Source organism: Myxocyprinus asiaticus, chromosome 48, assembly GCF_019703515.2.
Source record: "Myxocyprinus asiaticus isolate MX2 ecotype Aquarium Trade chromosome 48, UBuf_Myxa_2, whole genome shotgun sequence".
Lineage (NCBI taxonomy): Eukaryota > Metazoa > Chordata > Actinopteri > Cypriniformes > Catostomidae > Myxocyprinus > Myxocyprinus asiaticus.
The window spans coordinates 25,532,761-25,558,348 of NC_059391.1; the positions used below are offsets into that span (position 1 = coordinate 25,532,761).

The 25,588-nt window shown below is 37.8% G+C and overlaps 1 protein-coding gene across 1 annotated transcript; it reads left to right on the top strand.

Moving 5' to 3' along the window:
* Positions 1–107: 107 nt before the first annotated feature.
* Positions 108–22,662, top strand: snx1a (sorting nexin 1a). The gene is made up of 15 exons (XM_051692230.1): positions 108–274; positions 1,877–2,570; positions 5,011–5,150; positions 7,069–7,135; positions 12,276–12,319; positions 12,425–12,566; positions 12,659–12,737; positions 13,012–13,087; positions 13,174–13,287; positions 15,168–15,261; positions 15,398–15,603; positions 15,763–15,906; positions 18,094–18,174; positions 20,701–20,772; positions 20,858–22,662. Exons 1-15 carry the CDS (start codon positions 173–175, stop codon positions 20,906–20,908), a joined length of 2,106 nt encoding a protein of 701 aa, XP_051548190.1. The 5' UTR covers positions 108–172; the 3' UTR covers positions 20,909–22,662.
* The last annotated feature ends 2,926 nt before the right edge of the window (positions 22,663–25,588 follow it).

Genomic DNA, 25,588 nt, shown 5'->3' on the forward strand with positions numbered 1-25,588 from the left:
TAAGTTCGCGGGTTGACCAACAGGGATCGCTGTTTCTCACGTCTCTCTCTCTCTCACTCCCTTCCATCCCAATGTCGCTCTCTCAATTTCTTCTCTCTCTCTCTCTCTCTCTCTCTCTCTCTCTCACTGCCGTTCTGTAGTAAAGTTTTTCCGTGTGTTTGTGGAGCTAAAGATGGCGGCTAGCTCGGAACGCAGTCCTCCTCCCTTCCCGGACTCAGAGGAGCCCGAGCTGCTGGAGGACAGTGACGAGGGCGCGGATGCGTTCACGGGCACGGTGAGTGACACATTTAAACGCGTTTATAACCCTAATCAAAGAAATGCTCCGTACACACAGGAAGAGAAGCGAAGATATCAGTTTCACTTCCCTGACAGACTCCGATCAGCATGTTTCTCTTCCTAAACTGCAGATCTTGAGATCTTGTGCGATCATATTCGCTTTCTGTTTTATTAGAGGTCTTATTATCAGCAGGACTACAGATCTGACCCTCTGCAGGGTTAAACAGATCCCAGGCCTGCTTGATGTGATATGATTAAGTTTTTAGAGGACTCTTGTTGACGTAGTTTGAGTAAATATCATAAGGAATGCGACCCAGTTTTCCAAAAAGACTGAAGTTAGACCATTAGTGTGTATGTGAGAGTTTAGCTCCTGTGTAATAAAGGAGCTGTGAGTTCAGATGATCATTATAAAGGATCAAGGCATCTAGGAATAACTGGAAATGTCTTTAGTATGTAGTATGCATGCAGTCCTTGGAAGAAATCCAGACTGTTGTATGATCATTAGGAAGGCAGATGTCTGTTTCAAATAAATGGCCTGGTCCAACAGTCAATATTTACTCTGTGTAATAATTTCATTGTTTTCAGATCAAAGTTCTGATGTCAACATTTCATTAGCTTTTCCTTTGCAAGTTTTTGTAACTCCCAAGAATTTGGAGTTGCTATTCTCCAAAAAATGTTTTGATGTATACTGTAAGTTGCACAGAGTTTATAATAACCATGATGGGGTGCTGTGACATAGTAGTTAAATATCCAAGCTGGTAACTGAAATGTTGAAGGTACGAACCCTACAAGGGGTGATCCACATGCCGGCCCTAACCATTGTGCCCTTGAGCAAGGCACTTAAAAGGTGTAGTTCACCCAAAAACTTGGCAGTGCTTTGGGCAAAAATGCCACCAAAATTTAAAAAAGTGGGGGCATAGTTCTTAATATTTGTTTATAGTTCTAGTGCCATAATATGAATATAATGGCATAAAATAGGCCTATGAATTAGTGTTAATTTATTTCTTAGGATAAGAGATAATAAATTCTCAGTCTTCAGAATTTGTATTAATGAATTGATGAGATTGAAGTAGCTATTTGATATAAACGCATGAGACACATGTTTTAAATGGTTAGAAAAAATATGCCTTCATAAAGGTAAAAAAAAAAATGCCCCTGAAATCAGATCAAGGGGGTAAATATTGCCCCTCAATGTAAAAGTGAATTCCAAACTAGGGTTGCTCCGATACCAAAATTTTGGCTTTGGTACGTACCAGCCCTGGTACTTCGGTATCGATACTAAATCCACGCTTATCACATGGCTACTAGCAGAAAAATAAATAAATGGACATTAAATATTGCAATGAGTTCAAATTATTTTAAGTGAGAAGGAAGAAACTGCAGAGTGCTGGGAATTAGTTGACTGGTTGCCATGACAACAGTCAAATATAGTTTAGCCATCATTGTACAAACACTGTACCATAGAAGAATGCAGCGACTGACCAATCAGAATTGAGTTTTTCGAAAACATCCGTGTAATAATCATGTTTCAGCTAACAATATTTGTGTTTATTGTAAATTTATGACATTGGCCACATAAACGTTTCTCTGCTGTTCCTAGTCAATCTCTGAAATGGATTCTCCATCACCGGTGGACATAACCGGACCTCCTAAAGACATCTTCAACGACCCATCAGAAGATATCTTGAACGATCCTCTGAGCGACACTAATTCTGAACCCCAGAAGAGCGTTGACGCCAAGATATCTTCTCCTGGTAGTGACGAGGCCATCGACATGTTCAGTGATCCACTGGATGATGAAACCGACGTAATTAGTTCACCTGACATCAAAAATCCAGTGCCAGATCTCTTGAACGAATCACTGACTAGCAGCACCGTAGAACCACCAAAATCTGATGTCATCAGTGAACCAGGCAAACCTGGCCACAGAAATGACATTACGGATCGTAAGAAGGATATTTTTGAAGAACCTCCAAAAGACGGCAGCAAAAGTAGCAGAACTTCTGCCAAGAAAGCAGCGAGCTCTGAGTTGTTTGGTGATGATGACGATGAAGATATTTTTCAAGAGCCTCTAAAAGCCGGATTGAAGAAGCCCCACCCCTCGACGCTCAGCGGGCCACCGGTCGACATTTTCACAGAGGTGAAATCAGAATCAAAGATCAAGCCTCAAACTAAAGATGCCCCCATGGATCTGTTCGCAGAAGAAGCCGTAATGGCGCCTGTTGCCAAACCTGCCACCAGCGCCAACTCCAGGGCTAATGGGATTCACTCCAAAGAGCAGGATCTCTTCACAGGTATGACACATTTCACCAGTAATACTTGATCACAAGAGTGAGACTTTACGCAAGTTTGCGTATGCAGATTTAAGCGCTTGGCCAACGCATTTCCAATGCGTGGTCCGTTTGGACATGCTGAACGTACGTTCTTGCGCTACTGTGGTGGTAACAAATTTCAGTACTCAAGGGGGCGATAGAGTTACCCACAAAAGTCTGTACCATTAAACTGGATGTGTTATTATTCTGGTAAGTTGTTATTAATATATTAACTTTAACTCACTTGCTCAGCAGTATTTTTTTCAAACTGTCACTTCGCCACACAGTCGGTTTGTAAGAGAAAATTCACAGTAGAAGTGGACAGTTCACACTAATGTCTGCTATAGTGCCCCTTGAGGCAATGTTGAGAATTCAACGCATACTTGCGTTATGAATTACAGTCTGACACATTTTGGAATGCAACAAAGCACAAAATTGAGTTTGCTTAGCTGAAAGCGTCTGCAGTTACTTACTTCCACAGAGTATGTTTTGCCCTTTAGGCTGCATGCCCATTTGCAAACTTCTGCTGTGCAAGTATCAACTTCATTGGTTAAAGACATACTTTTGAGCAGCATTGGGACATGCTGCTCTTGATACCATGATCCCTTTGTTGCATACTCTTTGCATTTGCATGTGAACATTAGCATCTAGCTAAATTTCACTGCTGTCCACACTGAATGTGTTTTTCCATTCTTGTGTGCTGTTTTTACATTTTTGAATGTTAAAAACAATCTCAGCTTTTAAAAGCATGTCTTGAGGCACTTGCGTTCTGTTTTATTTGTACATGTAGAGTTTTCCCGAGCAACCATTAGGCTGCACTATTATGATTCTAATTGCCTGTTTTCCGTTTCTGGTCTCGAGATGCAATGTAAAAACTACCAAAATGAGTGATCCAGACAGAGAACAACAACCATTTAAGTTTTATTTGGTGTAAAACTGAATTTCAGGCTCAACTTGTTCAGTTGCTGGCTGTCATAACAACTCAAAGTTAATGATTAATGATTATTAGTGTTAATGATATCAATACACCTCGGCCCATCGCTTCATGTCACCTACACACTCAGGTGAGGCACCGTAAAAAAAAAAAAAACGGTTATCTCGACTTTTTGATGTATCGGAACTATAGAACTACATGCTTTTTGACAACTTTTTCCAAATGTAATACTTTTAACATCACATTACCTGCTAAGAATTAACGCTTATTAGAGAGAAAACACTGAAGACTGGATATTTAAAACAGGTGAATCATGGAACACTTCTGCATTCAGGAAAAAGTTTGATACCAATAGATATATACAATTCACTGAAAGGAAACTGGGCATGCACAACACTTTTTACACTTCTGTTAATCTGCATGGTTATTGGTCAGTACTGAATCTCGAAATGGTTAAAATAATTGACCAAATTCTTTTTCATTCATTGTGCAACAGATTATGGATAATTTACACGGATATGCATGCATGGATGCATACTTTGAAAATTCATATGAAATGTACGTCATTATGACATCTTTGACATGCCGCATTCAACATACTAAAGTCCAAAGTATACTTCGGTTGTCCACGTTGCTGATCGCTCCGTGCACAGTATGTGTGACGCAAATTTTGGAATCAGCACAGTGAGCGCGGCTGTCCACGTGCGGTGTGGATTTCCTCGACACGTGGAAAGTCCTCGTTTGTGCGCATCATCGGCGCAAGCACCTGCCGTTGACTGTACTAAAAAAGTATGACCATGCAGTCGTAGTGTGCATATGTGGTACGCGTTCATATTCGCTCGCGGAATCCGGAAGGCAGAAAAACGAAGTATACCCAGGCCTTGTGATTTAGCATGCACTATTGCTAATCTTGGATACTGTTTAGTGTGGATATTATGCAAATAAAGACTTTAGCAAACCAAAAGGCCTTTTTTTGTGCACAGCGAAAAGGTTTTACTGCCGTTGACATTTTTTACTGGCACCCATCGTTTCTCAGAGAGTTGGATGATGAATTTGCTTTCTCAGCATTGACTCAGGAAAGGGAAAAGGAATTCCTCAGTGACCTTTGCCCTGTGACCGAACATATGTTGCTGATGGAATGTATTTTGCATGATGTGTGTGTCTCTACCTTGAGTCTCTGTGTGTGTATTGCACTGTAAAGTCTAGTTTAAAGGCAGTACATTTAATCATTTACCAAGCTCTTTTATCCTAAGCGATTTACATATGAGCTGAAGCGTAAGTAAATTATCGTACAGGAGCCAACAATATTAGAAGTACTCCAAAACTGAATTTCAAGAGTAAACCATTTGCCTTTATATATGTTTATGGGTGAAGTGCTCACAGAAGAGGTTTCTTGAATGCATGACTTTATAATTGAGCAAGCTGGCTTTCTTGAATCAACTATATAGAGCAAAAATGTCTCAAAGTGCTCTCTCTTTCTCTGCTCAGAAGCTACAGTGGAGTTGTCGCTGGACAGTCCTTGTAATGACCGTAAGAAGAAAGATGTCATGAAGCCGTCAGTATCGACTTCTGATGCCTCTGTGGCCAGCAGCAGCTCCAGTAAACCTCCAGCCAAAACCCTGGAGGAGGTAAAACACAAGCTAAACTCATCTGAGATAAGTATGGTTGGGAATCGAGAATCAGTTTTATTTTTTAAATATACTGTAACCGAATTAGTTTTATGATGTTCTGTTCCATTAACAGTTCTTAAAAATCTGCATTCTTCTGTCGATGTGGATGGAGCACCATATTGAAATTTGGTGAAAGTTTCCTGATTTTGGAGCTTTTAGTCTGAATACAAAAATAATAAACTGACAACTTTGTATTGTGTTGTCCTTGCTGGTTGCACGTGACAGCAGACATCCATCGCAACCAGTGTGGTCCGATTCGTGACCACGTTTTACATTGAACAAATCTTCGGACAACTGTTATGAGCCAATACTTTTCTTTTTAATTAATCTGAAAAAATGGACTCATGAGTCATGAATCAGTCTTGAGTTATTTTAATTTGTCTTAACAACTCACTCGTTCACTAAATCACTCAACAGTACTAAAAGAATTGCTTAACTTTTCAACTCTGATATATTTTTGAGCTGCTGCCTGCAATTTTTCACACTCAAATTTAAAAGTACTTTATTCACACACACTGTGGACTAATTGCAAAAACTGGTCTTTTTTCAGAAAAGCCCCCCAAATACAAAAAAGACAAATTATTCATAAATAATATTGTATGCGTTTATAATCTTATGATAAACAGAAATTTTTTTTTTTTTTTGTCCCAACTTTGTAAGCATGTTTTTCTGGTTCCGTTCACTCTCACTTTGAAAAGACTTATTTCATTCCACTAGGTGGCAGCAAGCACTTGACATGTTTTTTTTTTCTCTATCATATTCCATCACAATATACACTGTACATACAATATACATATACATGAAATGTAGGTGGCACTATAACGCATTTTAGCCCTCACAGATGTGCTCGTCTATAGACATTGTCTCATTTTCAGTTTATGCACCACCCTCATTGTTTCATTGAATATTTCGGCCTCTGAGTGGACTACAAGCTCAATCAAGATGTCATTAGAAAGCTGAGATCCTCATCTTTGCGACAGTATTTAACATTTTATCATGTATAGTCGAAAACACATTTTTATGATGATTTGTTTAGCATGCTTTTCCTGCTGGATGGCATATTTTGTTCATATTTTGTTTTTACAGCAGCAAAGATCAGTGCATAAAAGAGACGTATGTATTTGATGACTTACAGAAATCATATTTCATTTTGTGATTCTTTTTTAAATCTTTCGAACTGTGGAATAAGGGCAACAAATCAAACTGTACAGTCACATTCCTGAGAGGAGAGCTTTCATTTGATATATGATTTGTCCATTTAAGTGCCATGTGAAAGACTTTTGTATTCATATAAATATTTCTACCCCATTACCTCTTAGGGGTGCTAATTTGCGACACAGATGTTTTCAGGCATTATTTTGTGTAACATAAATGGAAAAGTGATGGCATTCTCTGAAAAGATCAGATTCTAAGCTTTCAAACAATACTTTATATGCCTGGCCTATGTATATGGTGACTTTAACGTTTCAGACTTTTCTTGCGAAATAGCGCCCCCATGAGGACCTGCTACAGAGGTCTATAAATATTTTTTTTTTTTAATGAATCAGTCAAAATGACTGTCTAGATATTATAAGTTATTTGAATCAGTCTAACAAATCGCTTACATACTGAATCACTCAAAAAGATTGTTATTGTTAAAGTAGTCGCGTAAAACCTTCTGATTCCCATCCATTTAGAAAAGCTAAAACCTCCTTCATATGCATCGTCATTTTTATTTGTATAGTGCTTTTCACAACACACATTGTTTCAAAGCAGCTTTACAGAAAATCATGCATTAACAGAAAATGAAACTGTAATATGTATAAATCCCAGAAGTATATCTCACTCTCTCTTCCTTTCTCTTTTTTCCTGTATCCTTTCTTCGCACTCCATAAAGATGGAGGAAGAGGAGAGTGAAGACAAGTTTGATTTGAACATTTCTATCACAAATCCAGAGAAAGTCGGTAAGACCATCCCCTATGGTGTCCTGTCCTCTACTTTTGTGTTGTTTCAGCTTTTTCAAAATTTTGCTGTACTCATAAAATGTTGTATCTGACTAATGGTTTAAAGCCAGTGGTGAGCTTACTTTGCAGAAAACGGGAAACCGCGATTATCTCATGAGGTGAAATTGTTCTAAATAAAGAACTTGGTCACAGATACGGTCAACTGGAATGTTGCCATATAATCACAACTTCCTCTTTTTCCCCTGTGCCAGCTCTTTTTCATTTCCTGTGCTTCCCTCTTTAAAGGTGTGGGTTTTACTGTAATGTAAAAACAGCACAGTTTTTCAGTGTGATCACACTTAGTCTATTTTTGGTTATATATAGGACACTGTGGATATATAATGCCACTATTTATTTGTTATAGAGAATAAAGGTAGACCAATATATCGATTTTACTGATGCTGGTAGTTGTATTTTGGAACTATCAGTTATTTGTAAAAATCTGTGCTGATAGTTGCCGGTAGTTTTTTTTTTTTCCTCTGTGTATATACACTCACCGACCACTTTATTAGGTACACCTACGTATTCATGCGGTTATCTAATCAGATAATCGTGTGGCAGCAGTGCAATGCATAAAATTATGCAGATACAGGTCAACCATCAGAATGGGGAAAAAAATGTGATCTCATTGATTTTGACATGATTGTTGGTGCCAGATGGGCTGGTTTGATTATTTATGTAATTGTTGATCTCCTGGGATTTTCACGCACAACAGTCTCTAAAATTTACTCTGAATGGTGCCAGAAACAAAAAGCATCCAGTGAGCGGCAGTTCTGTGGATGGAAACTCCTTGTTGATTAGAGAGGTCAACAGAGAATTGCCAGACTGGTTCAAACTGACAGAAATGGAACCCGACTTGGTCTTCTGCTGTTGTAGCCCATCCGCCTCAAGGTTCGACGTGTTGTGCATTCTGAGATACTATTCTGATTTTATGCACTGCACTGCTGCCACATGATTGGCTGATTAGATAATCACATGAATAAGTAGGTGTACCTAATAAAGTGCTCACTGAGTCTATATATGTGTGTGTGTGTGTGTACACACACACACACACACAGTTGAAGTCAGAAGTTTACATACATCTTAGCCAAATACATTTAAACTCAGTTTTCCACAATTCCTGACATTTAATCGTATAAAACATTCCCTGTCTTAGGTCAGTTAGGATCACTACTTTATTTTAAGAATGTGAAATGTCAGAATAATAGTAGAGAGAATTATTTATTTCAGCTTTTCTTTCTTTCATCACATTCCCAGTGGGTCAGAAGTTTACATACACTTTGTTAGTATTTGGTAGCATTGCCTTTAAATTGTTTAACTTGGGTCAGACGTTTTGGGCAGCCTTCCACAAGCTTCTCACAATAAGTTGCTGGAATTTTGGCCCATTTCTCCAGACAGAACTGGTGTAACTGAGTCAGGTTTGTAGGCCTCCTTGCTCGCACACGCTTTTTCAGTTCTGCCCACAAATTTTCTATCGGATTGAGGTCAGGGCTTTGTGATGGCCACTCCAATACCTTGACTTTGTTGTCCTTAAGCCATTTTGCCACAACTTTGGAGGCATGCTTGGGGTCATTGTCCATTTGGAAGACCCATTTGCGACCGAGCTTTAACTTCCTGGCTGATATCTTGAGATGTTGCTGCAATATATCCACATAATTTTCCTTCCTTATGATGCCATCTATTTTGTGAAGTGCACCAGTCCCTCCTGCAGCAAAGCACCCCCACAACATGGTGCTGCCACCCCCATGCTTCACGGCTGGCAGTGTTGGGGACAGTAGCTTGATAGTAGCTCAGCTGCTTTTAAAACAGAGTAGCTTTTCCAGTAGCAAACTACTTTTTCCAGCAAGTAGCGGTGTAGCGTGACCAAACGCTACATCATGTTGGTCAGATTATAACTAATAGCCTTCCTTATTGTGTAGAAGCCAAACTTTTACCGCCAAAACGTCAGACGATCTGGCAGCATATTTCTGTCTGCTGATCAGAATCAGGCAGCATCATTTTCTTCTTTTGTAATGGCAGATCACAAACAAAAATAGTGAAATACCACCATCTACTGAGAGCTTATTACAGCTCACTTGGATAAGAAGAGATTGTCTGATGGTTATGTAAAGAGCAACCACAATTTGTTTACCTTTACAAGACGTACAGGGGCAGGTAAATCTGAAAATTATTTTTATTCTTCTGTGTAAGAAAGAATGTTTCAGACACTTTGTTCTTAATAGTTCACACAACAGCATATTTACCTTTACTATTTTAAATAAAAGAATTCAAAAAGTTATTATTGCCTTTTGAGGGATTTTGTTTTTGTTCTAAATATGTTTATTTCGCTTCTCATCATCTGTGCGTTATTGGGAGCAGCGAGTGAATTATTATTATAATATTTATAAATATACAGTATATATTATTATAATAATTACTGTCATGCAGAACTATTTGATTTCTCCATTTCTTAGCATTTAATTAACTATTATTTTCATGTAAAATAAATAAAATGATTGGTAAAAGAAATAATTTATGGCATGTATTATTATGCAACAATCTAGGATGACCATCCGTCCACTTTTTTTGGACCTGAACAAAGTGAACAAATATTTGTAGAGCAACCTCTGTATGTGACCTGTAAAGCTGGCACTTGCATGTCAATGGCAAAAAAAGTCAGAAAATACAATGAGCGTGAACCCAGGTGAGGGGAGAAACAAGCCCTGAGTCTTATTTCAGATCTTTATTCACATTATCCACACTAAATATTATGTGACAAGAGCAAAAAATGCCCGCCCAAGGAGAGTTTGTAATATAAATTTGATCTTTAGGGAAGTAGGCTACACCTGGCCACAGCAGGACTGAAAAGTGTGAAGTATAGTATAAAAAAGATTTTTTAATGGCATCTTTTTTGTTTTTATTTTATACTGTTGTATTTTATTTTATGGCCATTATTAACTGTATTAATGTTACTATTCATTAAATGTATTAAATACATTTAATATATTTAATTAAACACTTTAAATGTATTTAATTCATACATTAATAAATGTTATTAGTGTAAATGTTGTTGTTAATATTATTGTTTTGATAGTAACATTAAAAAGAAAATATTGCCTCATTAAGTAGCTTCAATGTAGCTAGCTACTTTTTGATAGTAACTTGTAGTGTAGTTAACTACTTTTTCAAAAGAGTATCTTAACTGTAGCTTAACTACTTAAAATTATGAGTAGCTTGTCAAACTACAGTTTCAAAGTAGCTTCCCCAACACTGACATTTGGTATGGTGTTCTTCAGCTTGCAAGCCTCACCCTTTTTCCTCCAAACATAACAATGGTCATTATGGCCAAACAGTTCAATTTTTCTTTCATCAGACCAGAGGACATTTCTCCAGAAAGTAAGATCTTTGTCCCCATGTGCACTTGCAAACTGTAGTCTGGCTTTTTTATGGTGGTTTTGGAGCAGTGGCTTCTTCCTTGCTGAGCAGCCTTTCAGGTTATTTCGATATAGGACACGTTTTACTGTGGATATAGATACTTGTCTACCTGCTACCTGGTTGTTCTGGAATTGATTTGCACTTTTCGCACCAAACTACATTCATCTCTAGGAGACAGAATGTGTCTCCTTTCTGAGTGGTATGATGGCTGTGTGGTCCCGTGGAGTTTATACTTGCATACTATTGTTTGTACAGATGAGCGTGGTACCTTCAGGAGTTTGGAAATTGCTCCCAAGTATGAACCAGACTTGTGGAGGTCCACAATTTATTTTTTTTTCTGAGGTCTTGGCTGATTTCTTTTGATTTTTACATGATGTCAAGCAAAGAGGCACTGAGTTTGAAGGTAGGCTTTAAAATACATCCACAGGTACACCTCCAATTCAGTACACCTCCTGTCATAAGCTAATTGTCTAAAGGCTTGACATTATTTTCTGGAAATTTCCAAGCTGCTTAAAGGCACAGTTAACTTTGTGTAAGTAAACTTTTGACCCACTGGAATTGTGATTATAGTCAATTAAAAGTGAAACAATCTGTCTGTAAACAATTGTTGGAAACATTCTATAAACCCATTTAAAAAAACCATCAGCCGATTAATCGGTTATCAGCCTTTTCTGCCATCTTAGTTATCGGTGTCGGCAAAATCTCTAATAGAGAAGGTTTTTGTTTATATGATTTAGTAGGCAAGCAGTTATACCTCTGATCTAATTACAGAAAATGCAGGTTCATTTCATCTGGTAGCAGTATTGTTATTTTATTCTTTGCTTTAAGGGGCAATAATATCATTGATAACAGGATTTGTCTTGTTCAGTACACTGTGGACATACTTTAACATTCACAATTCAGAACTCTCCCCAGTTCAATCAGAACGAAGCAACAAAAACGGCTCATTCCGAAAACATCATGTTATTAACATCTGTGATGAACCAATATATTAATCGTACGATATTTGTCCATTTTGCGATTATCGGCATCTGCTGATAACAGTGTTCGCTTGGCCGATTTATAGTGCTATCTTTCCATTTTTTTTCACTCCAAAATCTACCAACAGATTTGTCAATGTAAGGGCAACACTTTGTTTTGAAGTTTTTTTTTTTTTCCTTTTATGTTTATGAAAATATAAGTAAATATTGCATAAATTAGTGTTTGTTTCACTTTAGAAATTGTGTACATCTGATTTGCTGTTGTTAAATTGCATTGTTTAACTGCATTTATATCAGGCATCTGCCATTCTGCTCTCCATATAATGTATCGGCCATTGAAAAACACACATTGGTTGACCACTTATTAACATCACAACCGTGAGCAACATGTGACTTCCATATTAACAACTATTTAGCATTGAGTAAATAGCGAGGGTATTTTTGCTCATTTCGCATGCAAAGAGGTTAGCCAGTCATAACAGAGGTCATTTACATATGGAAGTCTTAAAGGCACAGTAGCAGCAGGATTATTTAAAGGATATAGTCAACTTGAGACTGAACCTGCAACTTTTGAGTAACCAGTCCAAATCTAAAACTTTAAGGCTACCGGCACATACAAAGTGTTGTTTGTTGTGGCTTTGTTGTTTTGGGATGAATACGTTTTTCCTTATTCATACAGGTTGATTCTCTCTCTCTGTTCCTCACAGGTGATGGTATGAATGCATATATGGCCTATAAAGTTTCAACACAGGTGACTCTTCACACAAGTGGTGCATACACAGTTTAATCTTGCGAGTCATATAGTGAAATTGCATTAATGCTAATAGTCTTACTCTTTTCTCATTCTCTTTGTCAGACATCATTGCCAATGTTCCGGAGCAAGACGTTTACAGTACGCAGGCGTTTTAGTGATTTCCTTGGATTGTACGAAAAGCTCTCAGAGAAACACGCGCAGAACGGATATATCGTACCTCCACCGCCAGAAAAGAGCATTCTGGGTAGTGGCAATTTTAGGACAGTGTTATTATTTGATGTGCTGCATGACTATTATCAAGGGTCTGATTATAAATATATGTGTGGTTTTTGTCAGGTATGACTAAACTGAAAGTCGGGAAAGAGGATCCGTCTTCGGCAGAGTTTGTGGAGAGGAGGAGAGCCGCGCTAGAGAGGTTTGGCACTGTGTCCTAACCATTTACTTGGTATCTGTCTTTGTTGTTGCACTGGGTGACTCCGCCCACAGTGTATTTAACATCAAATATGTTCTGATTGGCTGGGATTTTTGAGCACAGAAAAATTGCTTGATGCTTATATCTTTTTAGGATGAGTTGTAAATGTTACACTAATATAATGATTTTATTATTACTCATTCAAATTGTGCTGGTGTCAGTATTTGTAATATGCTTGTGTGAGAGTGATTGAGTATTTTATGTGTGTGTCTTTCAGGTATCTGCAGAGAGTTGTGAGTCACCCGTCTCTATTGCAGGACCCTGATGTGAGAGAGTTCTTGGAGAAAGAGGAGGTGAGACGTCTGTCTGTCTCTGCTTTAATTGTCTGTCTGTTTTAATGGAGAAGATTTGAAACTTCTTATTCTTCTCTCTCTTTTAGTTACCTCGTGCGGTGAGCACCCAAACACTGAGTGGAGCTGGCTTCCTTAAAATGATTAATAAAGCTACAGATGCTGTCAGTAAGATGACCATCAAGATGAATGAACAAGACGTGGTGAGTGAAAGACATACACAAAGTCAGTCCCACCAAGATTTTGCAGCACTTTTTCTTGATTATTGAGGCCCAAAATGACTGAATTTGCAGCGACTCTTCTCAAAAATCGCAATGCCATTTGTGTTGTTTTGCAATGAAAATTCACAAAAAAACATATTATTCTTGTGTACTTTTTGTCAATGATGGGATAAGAGCAATTACCCGTAAATATTTTAGTGTGTAATATGCCGTTAGCAAGGAATGAAAAAAAAATACACACAAAAGTACCATACATTTAAAGGGGTCATGTCATGAGGAATCAAATATCCTTGATATTTTGACACATGAGGTCATTTTAGTATAAAAACATACTGTAAGTTTCAGAACTGAAAACGTCCTCCTCACTGCGAAAAGAGCATTTGTCGAAACCAAGCTGCCAAAGTGACTCGTTCACTACTTCATCCATATTTGCATCTGACCGCCTCCACAACAACACATCAACGCCTACTTTACCTTATCACTTCGTTGCTCTGCCCAGTAGTTGTGAGCAGTGAGATGGCAGGTCAGTCAAGAGCAGAGAGCCAATCATAACAGTGGGCGTTAACTGTCAAGTCTTAAAGGAAAGCAGCACCAAAACTGAGCATTTCTGATGGAGGGTCAGATTGAGGGTGGAAAATATTATTTTTTTTTACAAATATATGTGCAAAAAAGCGTTATTAATATTATAAGTGAATCTCTAAGGAACATTTAAAAGAAGACATGGCATGGTCCCTTTAAGAGATGAAACCCATGGCATGGCTAATACGAGTTCAATAGAAGACTAGGGCTGGGTATTGATACAGATTTCCTGATTCTATTACGTTTCCTAATCGATACCGATTTCGAATGTATACCAATTCATGTGGGTATATTTTAAGTAATAATGTTCCTTTTGCTTACATATAAAATACATTTTCTTCCAACTAATGCTGTTAATTATGCAGGGGACCTTCTAACTAGGTACATTGTGAAAATATACATTTTACAAATTATATTTGATCAGTTTTTCATCATTTTGGTCACATTTGAGCTTTTTAAAAATGTACTAATCCATGTATTCCATCAATAAATATATTTTATAACATTAGGTTAAATGTTTATTGTTTACATGCACAATTTGTACTAATTACAAATATTTACATTGATTTGTTGAAACGTGTTAAAAACCGGTACTGTCTCTTTAAGAATACCGGCTATTCTGTAAAGAGCATCTGTAAATGAGCGCATATTAATGAGAGAGACTCGAATGGCTTTACCTTTTACGTGCAAAGCATGATTTTGATCAACAGTTGACTGTAAAGAACAGAATGCATATTAAAAGAGACATTATTCAGTGACAAATGGGTCGCGTGGATCTCGTCTTTGGACACACATTACACGGAAAGAGTCAAACCAAACTTTTACTGTTGCAACACACAGTGAAAGGATCTTGCTGCTGAAAACTGCACCTCTATACCACACAATCACTCAGTGTGAAATCTGAACATGTACCAGCCAGTGGCTAATCAAAGACACTTTTTGCACTTACACATAGAAACATATATTCCAAGTCTTCTGAAGCGATACAGTTCCACTAAATAATGACAATTTTCTTTTTGGGTGAACTATTCCTTTTACAACATCATGCATCCACAGCGCCAACCAATGCATTGAATTATAACTGCAAGATTTAGATGAGAGAAACAGTTTCATTGTTGCCTCATGGCAGGCAAAGGTATAAAGGAAAATCAAATTGCAATATTCGAGTAGTGTTTTTCTAGTTGAGTATGTAAAGCTGAACGAGTACTCGATTAATCGATTACTTGTGCACATCCCTAATAGAATGAACGGAATATATAAGTGCATGTTTGTGTGTTCTGCAGTGGTTTGATGAGAAGATCCAAGATGTTGAGAATGAAGAACAGCAGATGAGGAAGCTTCATGTGATGGTGGAGTCACTGGTCAGCCACAGGAAAGGTTAGAAGGATAAACACACACTGAACTCTGGGTATCTCACACACAACCGAACACAACCCCAAAAAAGCACAACATGCTATTATAATTTGGGTGAACTCGGCTGAAGGGGTAAACTCGCTTTATCTCAATTTTTCAGAGTTGTCAGGGAGCACGGCAGTGTTTGCGAAGAGCATGGCGATGTTGGGCAGTTCAGAGGACAACACGGCGCTGTCACGAGCTCTGTCTCAGCTGGCCGAGGTGGAGGATCGAATCGAGCAGCTACATCAGGAACAGGCAGCAAACGACTTCTTTACCTTCTCAGAGCTGCTCGCAGATTACATACGACTGCTGGGAGCCGTCAGGGTACGGGCACGCACGTGGAAATGCATATTGCAGTAGATGATAGAATGAACAACTACAGTCATTTTAAAGTTCATAATGTGTGTTGTAATGTTTAAAGTCAACATGAATGTCAACATGATCTTTTAATTAAACGCCACAATGTGTGTTTGTGTGTATCAGGGGTGTTTTGACCAGAGAATGAAATCATGGCAGCGCTGGCAAGACGCTCAGAATACGCTTCAGAAGAAAAGAGAAGCCGAAGCCAAACTCCTGTGGGCCAACAAACCTGACAAACTCCAGCAGGCCAAGGATGAGATCGCAGACGTAACGTGCACATTTTCTTCAAACAAACGTGTTTGTTTGGTAGTCAGTGTTTAATGTAGTGGTGCACCAATATTACAATTCTTGGCAGAAACCAAAAATTCTGGACACACTGGGCCGATAAAAATTCATTATTTATTTATTTAGGTTTTTTATACACTTGTTTGGAATAATATATAACATGATTATTTTCCACCTCATTCTGACTCTCTGTCGGAAACACTCGGTTTTAGTGCTGCTTCTCCTTTAAGACTCGACAGTAAACGCCCACTGTTATGATTGGCTCTCTGCTCCCTCCTTGCCATCTCACTGCTCACCGCTACTGGGCAGGGCTACGGAAGTAATAAGGATAAGTAGGCATTGATGTGTTGTGGAGGAAGTAGAGAAGGAGTTGTTTTGGCAGCTTGGTTTAAACATATGCTCTTTTTGCTGTGAGGAGGAAGTTTTGAGTTCTGAAACTTACAGTATGTTTTTATAGTACAATAAACTCTTATATGTCAAAAGATCAAGGGAAATTTGATTCCTCATGTCATGACCCCTTTAATAATATTTCACCATAACATTTAGGCTTGAATAAGTTATAAATATAAGTTATATATTAAAATATTGCGCACTTTTGCCTAATATAAGCAAATCTTTACCCTACAAAGTGCTAACAAAGTACTTATGAATGCACAACAAATGACAAATGCAGATCTTCCTATTCTAATAGTTTTCCTTGTATCTATCCCTCATCCATGTTGTCAATATTGTTGTGAGTGGGGAAATATTAACTGGGTTTGTCTATCCAGTGTCAGATAAAAATCACGAATTTGCTCATATGCGCGAGACCGCGAGTGGCGGATGCCGAGCAGGTTGAATTGGACTCATGATTAACACCACTTATGTTGAGCGCGGCTCATCTTGAACTGTAGATGGAGATATTGACTGCTGTGTTGGTGGCTCATACTAAACAGACACTGCACAAAACATGAAAAAACACTCTTTATTAATGCGCTAATAATAATGAAGAGAGTGATCACGTCGTCACTTCTTGGAATGCAGACTTTAAAGGAATAGTTCCCCCAAAAATTAAAATTCATAATTTTCTCACCCTCATGCCATCCCAGATGTGTATGACTTTCTTTCTTCTGCAGAACAAAAATGAATATTTTTAGAAGAATATCTCAGCTCTGTAGATTCATTCAATGCAAGTGAATGGTGACCAGAACTTTGAAGCTCCAAAAAGCACATAACAACAGCATAAAAGCAATCTATATGACTCCCTTGTTTTAACCGATGTCTTCTGAAGAAATCCAATCAGTTTTGGATTACTTTTTTCTCTTGAAGCCTTGACAGCAGTCTCCTTGGCGATCATGTTTTCAAGCTCGATTACACTTCTTATAGAGCCATCTTGCATTCTGCGCATACATCAATCAATAGGAAGTTTAATCAAGCTTGAAATTATGATTGTGCCTAGAGACTACAATGGCAAGATGTACAATGAAAAAGGAGTTACACTTTGAGTTGTATGGATTATTTTTATGCTGACTTTGTGCTTTTTGGAGCTTCAAAGGTTCGGTCACCATTCGCATTTATTGAATGGACCTACAGAACTGTGATATTTTTCTAAAAATCTTCATTTGTGTTCTGCAGAATAAAGAAAGTCATACACATCTGGGATGGCATGAGGGCAGAGTAAATTATGAGAGAATTATCATTTTTGGGTGAACTATCCCTTTAATGGGCAACTAGGAAATGCAAATATTACCAAAATGTGCATTTGCATTTGAAATGTATGCTTCCATAAACTCCATAAAGTGTTTTTGTGCTGTTGCGCTCATTCGCGTGGACACACACATATACTGCACAAAGGTGCGCGTCTCAGTTGTCTGAATGACCTTGTTACTGTCAACAGATCTTCAAACACCAGCTGCCGTTTACATCTTTCACATAAAACACTGTTTTTCCTTCATGTCAGTGTCTTTGTTACTTGGTTTTAAAGTAACATTTTCTGTTCAAATTTTCAGCCAAGATTTTCGGCTTTTTTCCTCTTTTGGCCGAAAACAGCATTATACGGCGGCTGAAATTTTGGTACATCCCTAGTTTTATAGACTCTGCTGTTACATCTGTAACCTACGTAGACTTTATGTCTGAGCTCATCCATGTGTTAAGATGTTTAAACTACAGTCTTATGTTCCTGTCCTGCAGTGGGAAGCAAAGGTCACGCAGTACGAGAGAGACTTTGAAAGAATCTCAGCCACCGTACAGAAAGATGTCATCCGTTTTGATGTAAGACATTATTATGCATTTTCTTAAAATTTCCATTTGTTTGTGATTTCAACACAATCTTGAATCTTAATTCAGTCATTCAGTATCTTTATACAGGGTTCCTGCAAGACCTGGAAATATCAGGGAATTGTTTTCCATATATACAGTGTGTGTGTGTGTGTGTGTGTGTGTGTGTATATATATATATATATATATATATATATATATATATATATATATATATATATCATACATACATACATACAGTTGAAGTCAGAAGTTTGCATACACTTTTGGCAAGCTGTTTAGTACATCTACTTTGTGCATGACACAAGTAATTTTTTCAACAATTGTTTACAGACAGATTGTTTCACTTTTAATTGACTATATCACAATTCCAGTGGGTCAGAAGTTTACATACACTAAGTTAACTGTGCCTTTAAGCAGCTTGGAAAATTCCAGAAAATTATGTCATGCCTTTAGGTAATTAGCCAATTAGCTTCTGATAGGCTAATTGGCTAACTGGAGTCAACTGAAGGTGTACCTGTGGATGTATTTTAAGGCCTACCTTCAAACTCAATGCCTCTTTGCTTGACATCATGGGAAAATAAAAAGAAATCAGCCAAGACCTCTGAATTGTGGAACTCCACAAGTCTGTTTCATCCTTAGGAGCAATTTCCAAATGCCTGAAGGTACCACGTTCATCTGTACAAACAATAGTACGCAAATATAAACACCATGGGACCACACAGCCATCATACCGCTCAGGAAGGAGACACATTCTGTCTCCTAGAGATGAACATAATTTGGTGGGAAAGGGCAAATCAATCCCAGAACAACCGCAAAAGTCCTTGTCAAGATGCTGGAGGAAACAGGTAGACAAGTATCTATATCCACAGTAAAAACAAGTCCTATATCGACATAACCTGAAAGGCTGCTCAGCAAGGAAGAAGCCACTGCTCCAAAACCACCATAAAAAAGCCAGACTACAGTTTGCAAGTGCACATGGGGACAAATATCTTACTTTTTGGAGAAATGTCCTCTGGTCTGATGAAACAGAAATTGAACTGTTTGGCCATAATGACCATCGTTATGTTTGGAGGAAAAAGGGTGAGGCTTGCAAGCTGAAGAACACCATCCCAACCGTGAAGCATGGTGGTGGCAACATCATGTTGTGGGGGTGCTTTGCTGCAGGAGGGACTGGTGCACTTCACAAAATAGATGGCATCATGAGGAAGGAAAATTATGTGGATGTATTGAAGCAACATCTCAAGACATCAGCCAGGGAGTTAAAGCTCGGTCTCAAATGGGTCTTCCAAATGGACAATGACCCCAAGCATACCTCCAAAGTTGTGGCAAAATGGCTTAAGGACAACAAAGTCAAGGTATTGAAGTGGTCATCACAAAGCCCTGACCTCAATCTGATAGAAAATTGTATTGATGCTGACTACCACCCCTGGAGTCGAAAGTTTGAATCCAGGATGTGCTGAGTGACTCCAGCCAGGTCCCCTTAGCAACCAAAATGGCCCGGTTGCTAGGGAGGGTAGAGTCACATGGGTAACCTCCTCGTGGTCGCTATAATGTGGTTCTCTCTCGCGGTGGGGCGCGTGATGAGTTGCGCGTGGATGCATCTTCACATCTGAAACCATCAGTCCGTGCATCTTATCACGTGGCTTGCTGAGCGCGTTACTGCGGAGACATGTGCATGTGGAGGCTTCACGCTATTCTCCGCGGTAATGCACTCAACAAGCGACGTGATAAGATGCATGGATTTATGGTCTCAGATGTGGAGGCAACTGTGATTCGTCCTCCACCACCCGGATTGATGTGAGTCACTACGCCACCACGAGGACTTAGAACGCACTGGGAATTGGGCATGCCGAAAAGGGGAGAAAAAAAAAAATATGATAGAAAATTTGTGGGCAGAACTGAAAAAGTGTGTACGAGCAAGGAGACCTACAAACCTGACTCAGTTACACCAGTTCTGTCTGGAGAAATGGGCCAAAATTCCAGCAACTTATTGTGAGAAGCTTGTGGAAGGCTGCCCAAAATGTTTGACCCAAGTTAAACAATTTAAAGGCAATGCTACCAAATACTAACAAAGTGCATGTAAACTTCTGACCCACTGGGAATGTGATTAAATAAATCAAAGCTGAAATAAATAATTCTCTCTACTATTATTCTGACATTTCACATTCTTAAAATAAAGTAGTGATCCTAACTGACCTAAGACAGGGAATGTTTTATACGATTAAATGTCAGGAATTGTGTAAACTGAGTTTAAATGTATTTGGTTAAGGTGTATGTAAACTTCTGACTTCAACTGTACACACACACACACACACACACACACACACACTCACACACATATATATATATATATATATATATATATATATATATATATATATATATATATATACATGCAAACAACTCACCTTTCAGCTAAAGTCACCTTTTCTGAAGCTAATTATCCCAAATTGTTTGGTAAAATTTTCGAAATCTTTTTTTATTTATGTACCTTGTTTTTTTTTTTTTGGCTAACAGAAAGAGAAAGCTCGGGATTTTAAGAGACAAATCGTCAAATACCTGGAGTCACTTCTGCACTCACAACAACAGGTACATCAAACACGAGTGTTTTATTGCTAAATTGTGTCCACGAGTTTAATAATAACTCACATTTCTCTTTCTTTCTCCCCTCTAGTTGATGAAATACTGGGAGGCATTTTTGCCAGAGGCAAAAGCTATCGCGTGAAGCGGAGACCGCACACGCAAACACACTCACAGATGACTGAGTCTTTTTCTATACTCTTAACCTCTCGCCTATAAACCGAGAGAAATCGTGCTACAAAGGGACATCATCTGTCCTGTTGCTCGAATAAACAACTGTGTATATTTTCAGTGTAATCTTCACCTTTATTTTCTTACGATAAATCTTTATTGGTCGGGTGTCGGGTTGTCTTCCTAGTCTATTTGCAACGGAAATTGCTTTTTTTATTAAACCGTTCAAGGAAAGGAGCTTTCAATTAATTTTTCACACCAGTGAGTGGAAATGGTGCACTTAGAATGTATACTCATGCAGCAATGTCAATGGTTTACACTAGAGAGCGCTCTACACTCATTCACACACATATGCTGATAGAAATGTATCCATCACAATCTGTGGTTTCTTCCATGGATTTAAAATGTTGTTTCTATGGTTCTATTGATGCACTTGGCATTTGATAAGCGCATAGCAGAGTTTTATATCACTATCTGAGCTCTTTAACCGAAGCACTTCAGTCTTAAAGTTGGTTTTTTGTTATCTGGAATGTTCCGAGCTCCTCATTCATGATTTTATTTGCTTTATTTTCTCTTTAAAGCTCTTTGTTTTCTTCATATTTCTTGTTTTACATTTCGTTTGTAGACATTTATGCCAACAAATTATTCGTGTCAAAGCATATTTGAGTTATCCACTTGACTCTAACATGTTATAATTAATAAATTTTTGCTATGCTACTAATAATGCATTAAAGTATTTCTATATCTTTTGTTTTTTTCTTTTTTTTTTATACAGATTTTGCTGCTCTAATGACATTACAGAGTTTCTATGGCAGTTAATTACATTTTCACTTTGTATCATTTAAAGTTAGAAGTGTTTTTTGTTGTTGTTGTCATTGTTTGTTAATTAGTTCAGATATTTGCTTCATAAATGGTATTTTGGGCCCTGTTGTAAAGACAGACGTTAAAGGAGTAGTTCACCCAAAAATGAAAATTCTCTCATCATTTACTCACCCTCATGTCATCCCAGATGTGTATGACTTTCTTTCTTCTGCAGAACACAAATGAAGACTTTTAGAAGAGTATCTCAACTCTGTTGGCCTTTCAGTGCACGTGAATGGTGGCCAGAACTTTGAAACTCCAAAAAGGACATAAAGGCAGCATAAAAGTAATCATAAGACTCCAGTGGTTAAATCCATGTGTTCAGAAGCTATATGATATGTGTGGGCGAGAAACATCAATACTTAAGTCCTTTTTATACTTTAAATCTCCACCTTCATATTCTTCTTTTGTTTTTGGTGATTCACAATTCATAGTAAAAAAGGACTTGAATTTTGATCTGTTTCTCACCCACACCTATCATATTTCTTCTGAAGACATGGAATAAACCACTGGAGTCGTATGTATTACTTTTATGCTGCCTTAATGTGCTTTTTGGAGCTTCAAAGTTCTGGTCTCCATTCACTTCCATTGAAAGGACCAACAGAGTTAAAATACCCTTCTAAAAAATCTTCATTTGTGTTCTGCAGAAGAAAGAAAGTCATACACATCTGAGAGAATGATGAGAGAAATTTAATTTTTGGGTGAACTATCCCTTTAACTGGTTGGAATTCCTGAGTTTTTCGGCAGGGGTCTTCATTAGGTGCCATAATTAATCAAAATTTTCTTTATTAGAAAAAATGGGGAGGTATTTTTCACTCTGCACACTTCTTTTAAAGAAAATAATAAAGATTTAATGACAAATTTAAAGCTTTTGGTTTCGTTCTCATTTTTCTAAGCATTAAGCCTTTGTTTTCAAGCAACAGTATGAGATATAATAATCATACTTGCAGTATAAATAAATTAAGAATAAATGTATTTTATGCTGTTTATAAATTTAATCATTTGTTAATTCGTTCTGTATTATGTGGTTGGTATAAACATGGAGACAAAAGATCCACACTCACACAACAGACTAAAGAAGGAAGTAATCCTAAAGACCTTCCGTCTTTTAGCATTTGTTGTCGTTGAGCACTCGCATCATAAACGGTTGTTTCTCTGCACTTGGATTAGATATTTTCTTGTAATCTCATTAAGTTTTACAGCCACAACTGAATTAATCTTTCACCAAAAGTCTTTAAACTACAAATTCATTAATCATTAAACTTTTCTAGAGATCAGAACACATCAGATTTTTGTATGCTCTGTGCCTCTTTCTCATTGTGTGACCCTTCAGTTACACTTTATTACCAAAATATGAGTGTTAACATGCAGCAACTATATATATACTGTATTTAAGATGTCTAATACAGAGAGACTGATCTTGCAGGAAATCGGCGACAAGAGGTCGAATTTTCTGTCAGTTAAAATCAGTCTCATCTTTCCAAATTTCCTCACTTTTTTCCTTTTTTTCTTTCTTTTTTCATTCCTTCATTCTTTTTTCTTTCTTTCTTTCCTTCCTGCTTTCTTTCTGCCCTCTATTCTTTCTTTCTTTCTGCCCCTTCTTTCTTTTCTTTCCCTCTTTCCTTCTTTCTTTTTTCATTCCTTCATTCATTCCTTCTTTCCCTTTCCTTCTTTCTTTCTTTTTCCTTTTTTCTTTCATTCAGTCCATCTTTCCTTCTTTCTTTCATTCTTTTCTTTCTTTCTGCCCTCCATTCATTCTTTCTTTTTCTTTCATTCTGTCCCCCTTTCCTTCTTTTTTCTTTCTTTGTTCTTTCTTTCGTTCTGTCCCTCTTTCCTTCTTCTTTTCCATTTTTCTTTTTTCATTCCTTCATTCTGTCTTCTTTCTTTCCCTCTTTCTTGTTTTTCTTTCTTTCGTTCTTTCCATCCCTTTCCTTCCTGCTTTGTTTCTGCCATCCATTCTTTCTTTCTTTCTTTTATTCAGTCCCTCTTTTTTCTTTCATTCATTCTTTCTTTCCTTCCTGCTTTCTTTCTGCCCCCTTTCCTTCATTCTTTCTCTTTCTGTCTTTTTTCTTTCTTTTCTTTCCCTCTTTCATTCTTTTTCCTTTTTTCTTCATTCTTTCTGTCCCTCTTCTTTCCTTTATTTTTCCTTTTTTCTTTCTAATTTTCTTTCATTCAGTCCATCTTTCTTTCTTATTTTCTTTCCCTCTTTTGCTTCAATCCTTCATATTTTTTCTTTGTTTCTTTTCTTTCCCTCTTTCCTCTTTCTTTTAGTCCCTCTTCTTTCTTTTTTCCTTTCTTCTTTCCCTCATTTCCTTCATTCTTTCTTTCCATCTTCTTTTTTCTTTCTTTTCTTTCCCTCGTTCTCATCCTCTTCCTTTCTCTCTTATTTTTTCTTTCCCTCTTTCCTTCATTCCTTCATTCCAGCAGCCCATCTCTTTTTCCTCTAAGACGTAGGGCGAGTGGCCACAGGGTCCAGCGCCGGTGAGGGAGTATCGCTGTCCTCGGGCTGGGATGAAGGAAGGAAGTCCTCTGAGACATGTTGAGAAAAACTCATCCCACTTTATGGCCAGCTTGATTGTAGCAGCAAGACTTCCTCTGTCACCTCTCTCTGGGATACAAGATCTGATGGGTTCATTCAGACCATACTATCACGACCTGCAGCTGAATTGTGATGTAGTATTGCGGGTTTCCCTCTTACAAAAAACTCTGGGATTCCCCCAATGTACAAGTGCATATATGCAGACATTAGGGACAGTCGATATTTTACATTTGTGTGTAAAAATGAGTATAGTAGTATTTGTGATTTTCCCACTGTATTCCCAGAAATATTGAATTCTTTCCACTGCGTTGTCATGCTGTTGGGTTCCATCCTATGACGTTTGTTATTCCGGACTGATCCACGCATGCGCACTCCTCAAACACCCATCAGAACTCCGCTTATGTGTTTACATGAGCACATTAAGCGTCGTTCTCCAAGAGAAACCTAAGTGTGTTAAACCGCTTTCTCTTAATCCCTTAAACGGCATAAGGAAATCAGCGTTCTTGTTTACATGAAGTTTCAGGATGCTTCTTTCTGCTATAACCCTGGAAAAAACCGTGTTCATAAGTGCATGTAAACATGGTCATTATCAGTAGTAAAATTTTCTGTTGAATGTCAGTAGCCCATATGAGAATAACCACAATACAATGGTAAACATTTGCATCTTTTACACATTCATGCAAAATAAAAACTATTTGCATAACTTCATCTTGTAGTCATATTTTGTCTTTGTGTGAGAAAATTATGTCCTCTGTATCATGAGGACATAATTTCTATGTCGATCATTTTTATCACTCACAATTTTGAGTAAGTGCAGAACAAATTAGATTTGAGAGCTACGGCAGAGAGCAAGATTGTGAATAAATTCAGTCTGTTCTTCACACACAGTCTGAGTCTGGTTTTAGGGCCACTTTTATGTTGCTTCTTTTTTTATTGTATTTTCTTCTTTAGAGCTTGACATCACTGTATGCCTATGTTGTACGGGAAATGAGCACCGTGAACGTTTTGCAAGATATCTGTGTTCCATAGAAGAAAGTCATAGTGTTTAAATGATATGAGGGTGAGTAATGATGACAGAATCTTTGGATGAACTATTCCTTTCAGGATGTAATGTGTGTGTTTATAAGATCTCATGACATACTCATGATCAACGAAATACACAAACAGTAAATGTCAAAAGGACACACTAATAGTGTCCAAATTTAACCATCTCACTCACTCTGTGTGTGTGTGTGTGTGTGTGTGTGTGTGTGA

What these genes read in the sequence shown, in the direction of transcription:
- snx1a (XM_051692230.1), top strand. Translation starts at nt 173, where the DNA reads ATGGCGGCTAGCTCGGAACGCAGTCCTCCTCCCTTCCCGGACTCAGAG. An exon ending in ACTGGTCAGCCACAGGAAAG is followed by an intron (nt 15,262 to 15,397) that starts GTTAGAAGGATA and finishes TCAATTTTTCAG; the next exon opens with AGTTGTCAGGGAGCACGGCA. An exon ending in TTCTGCACTCACAACAACAG is followed by an intron (nt 20,773 to 20,857) that starts GTACATCAAACA and finishes TCTCCCCTCTAG; the next exon opens with TTGATGAAATACTGGGAGGC.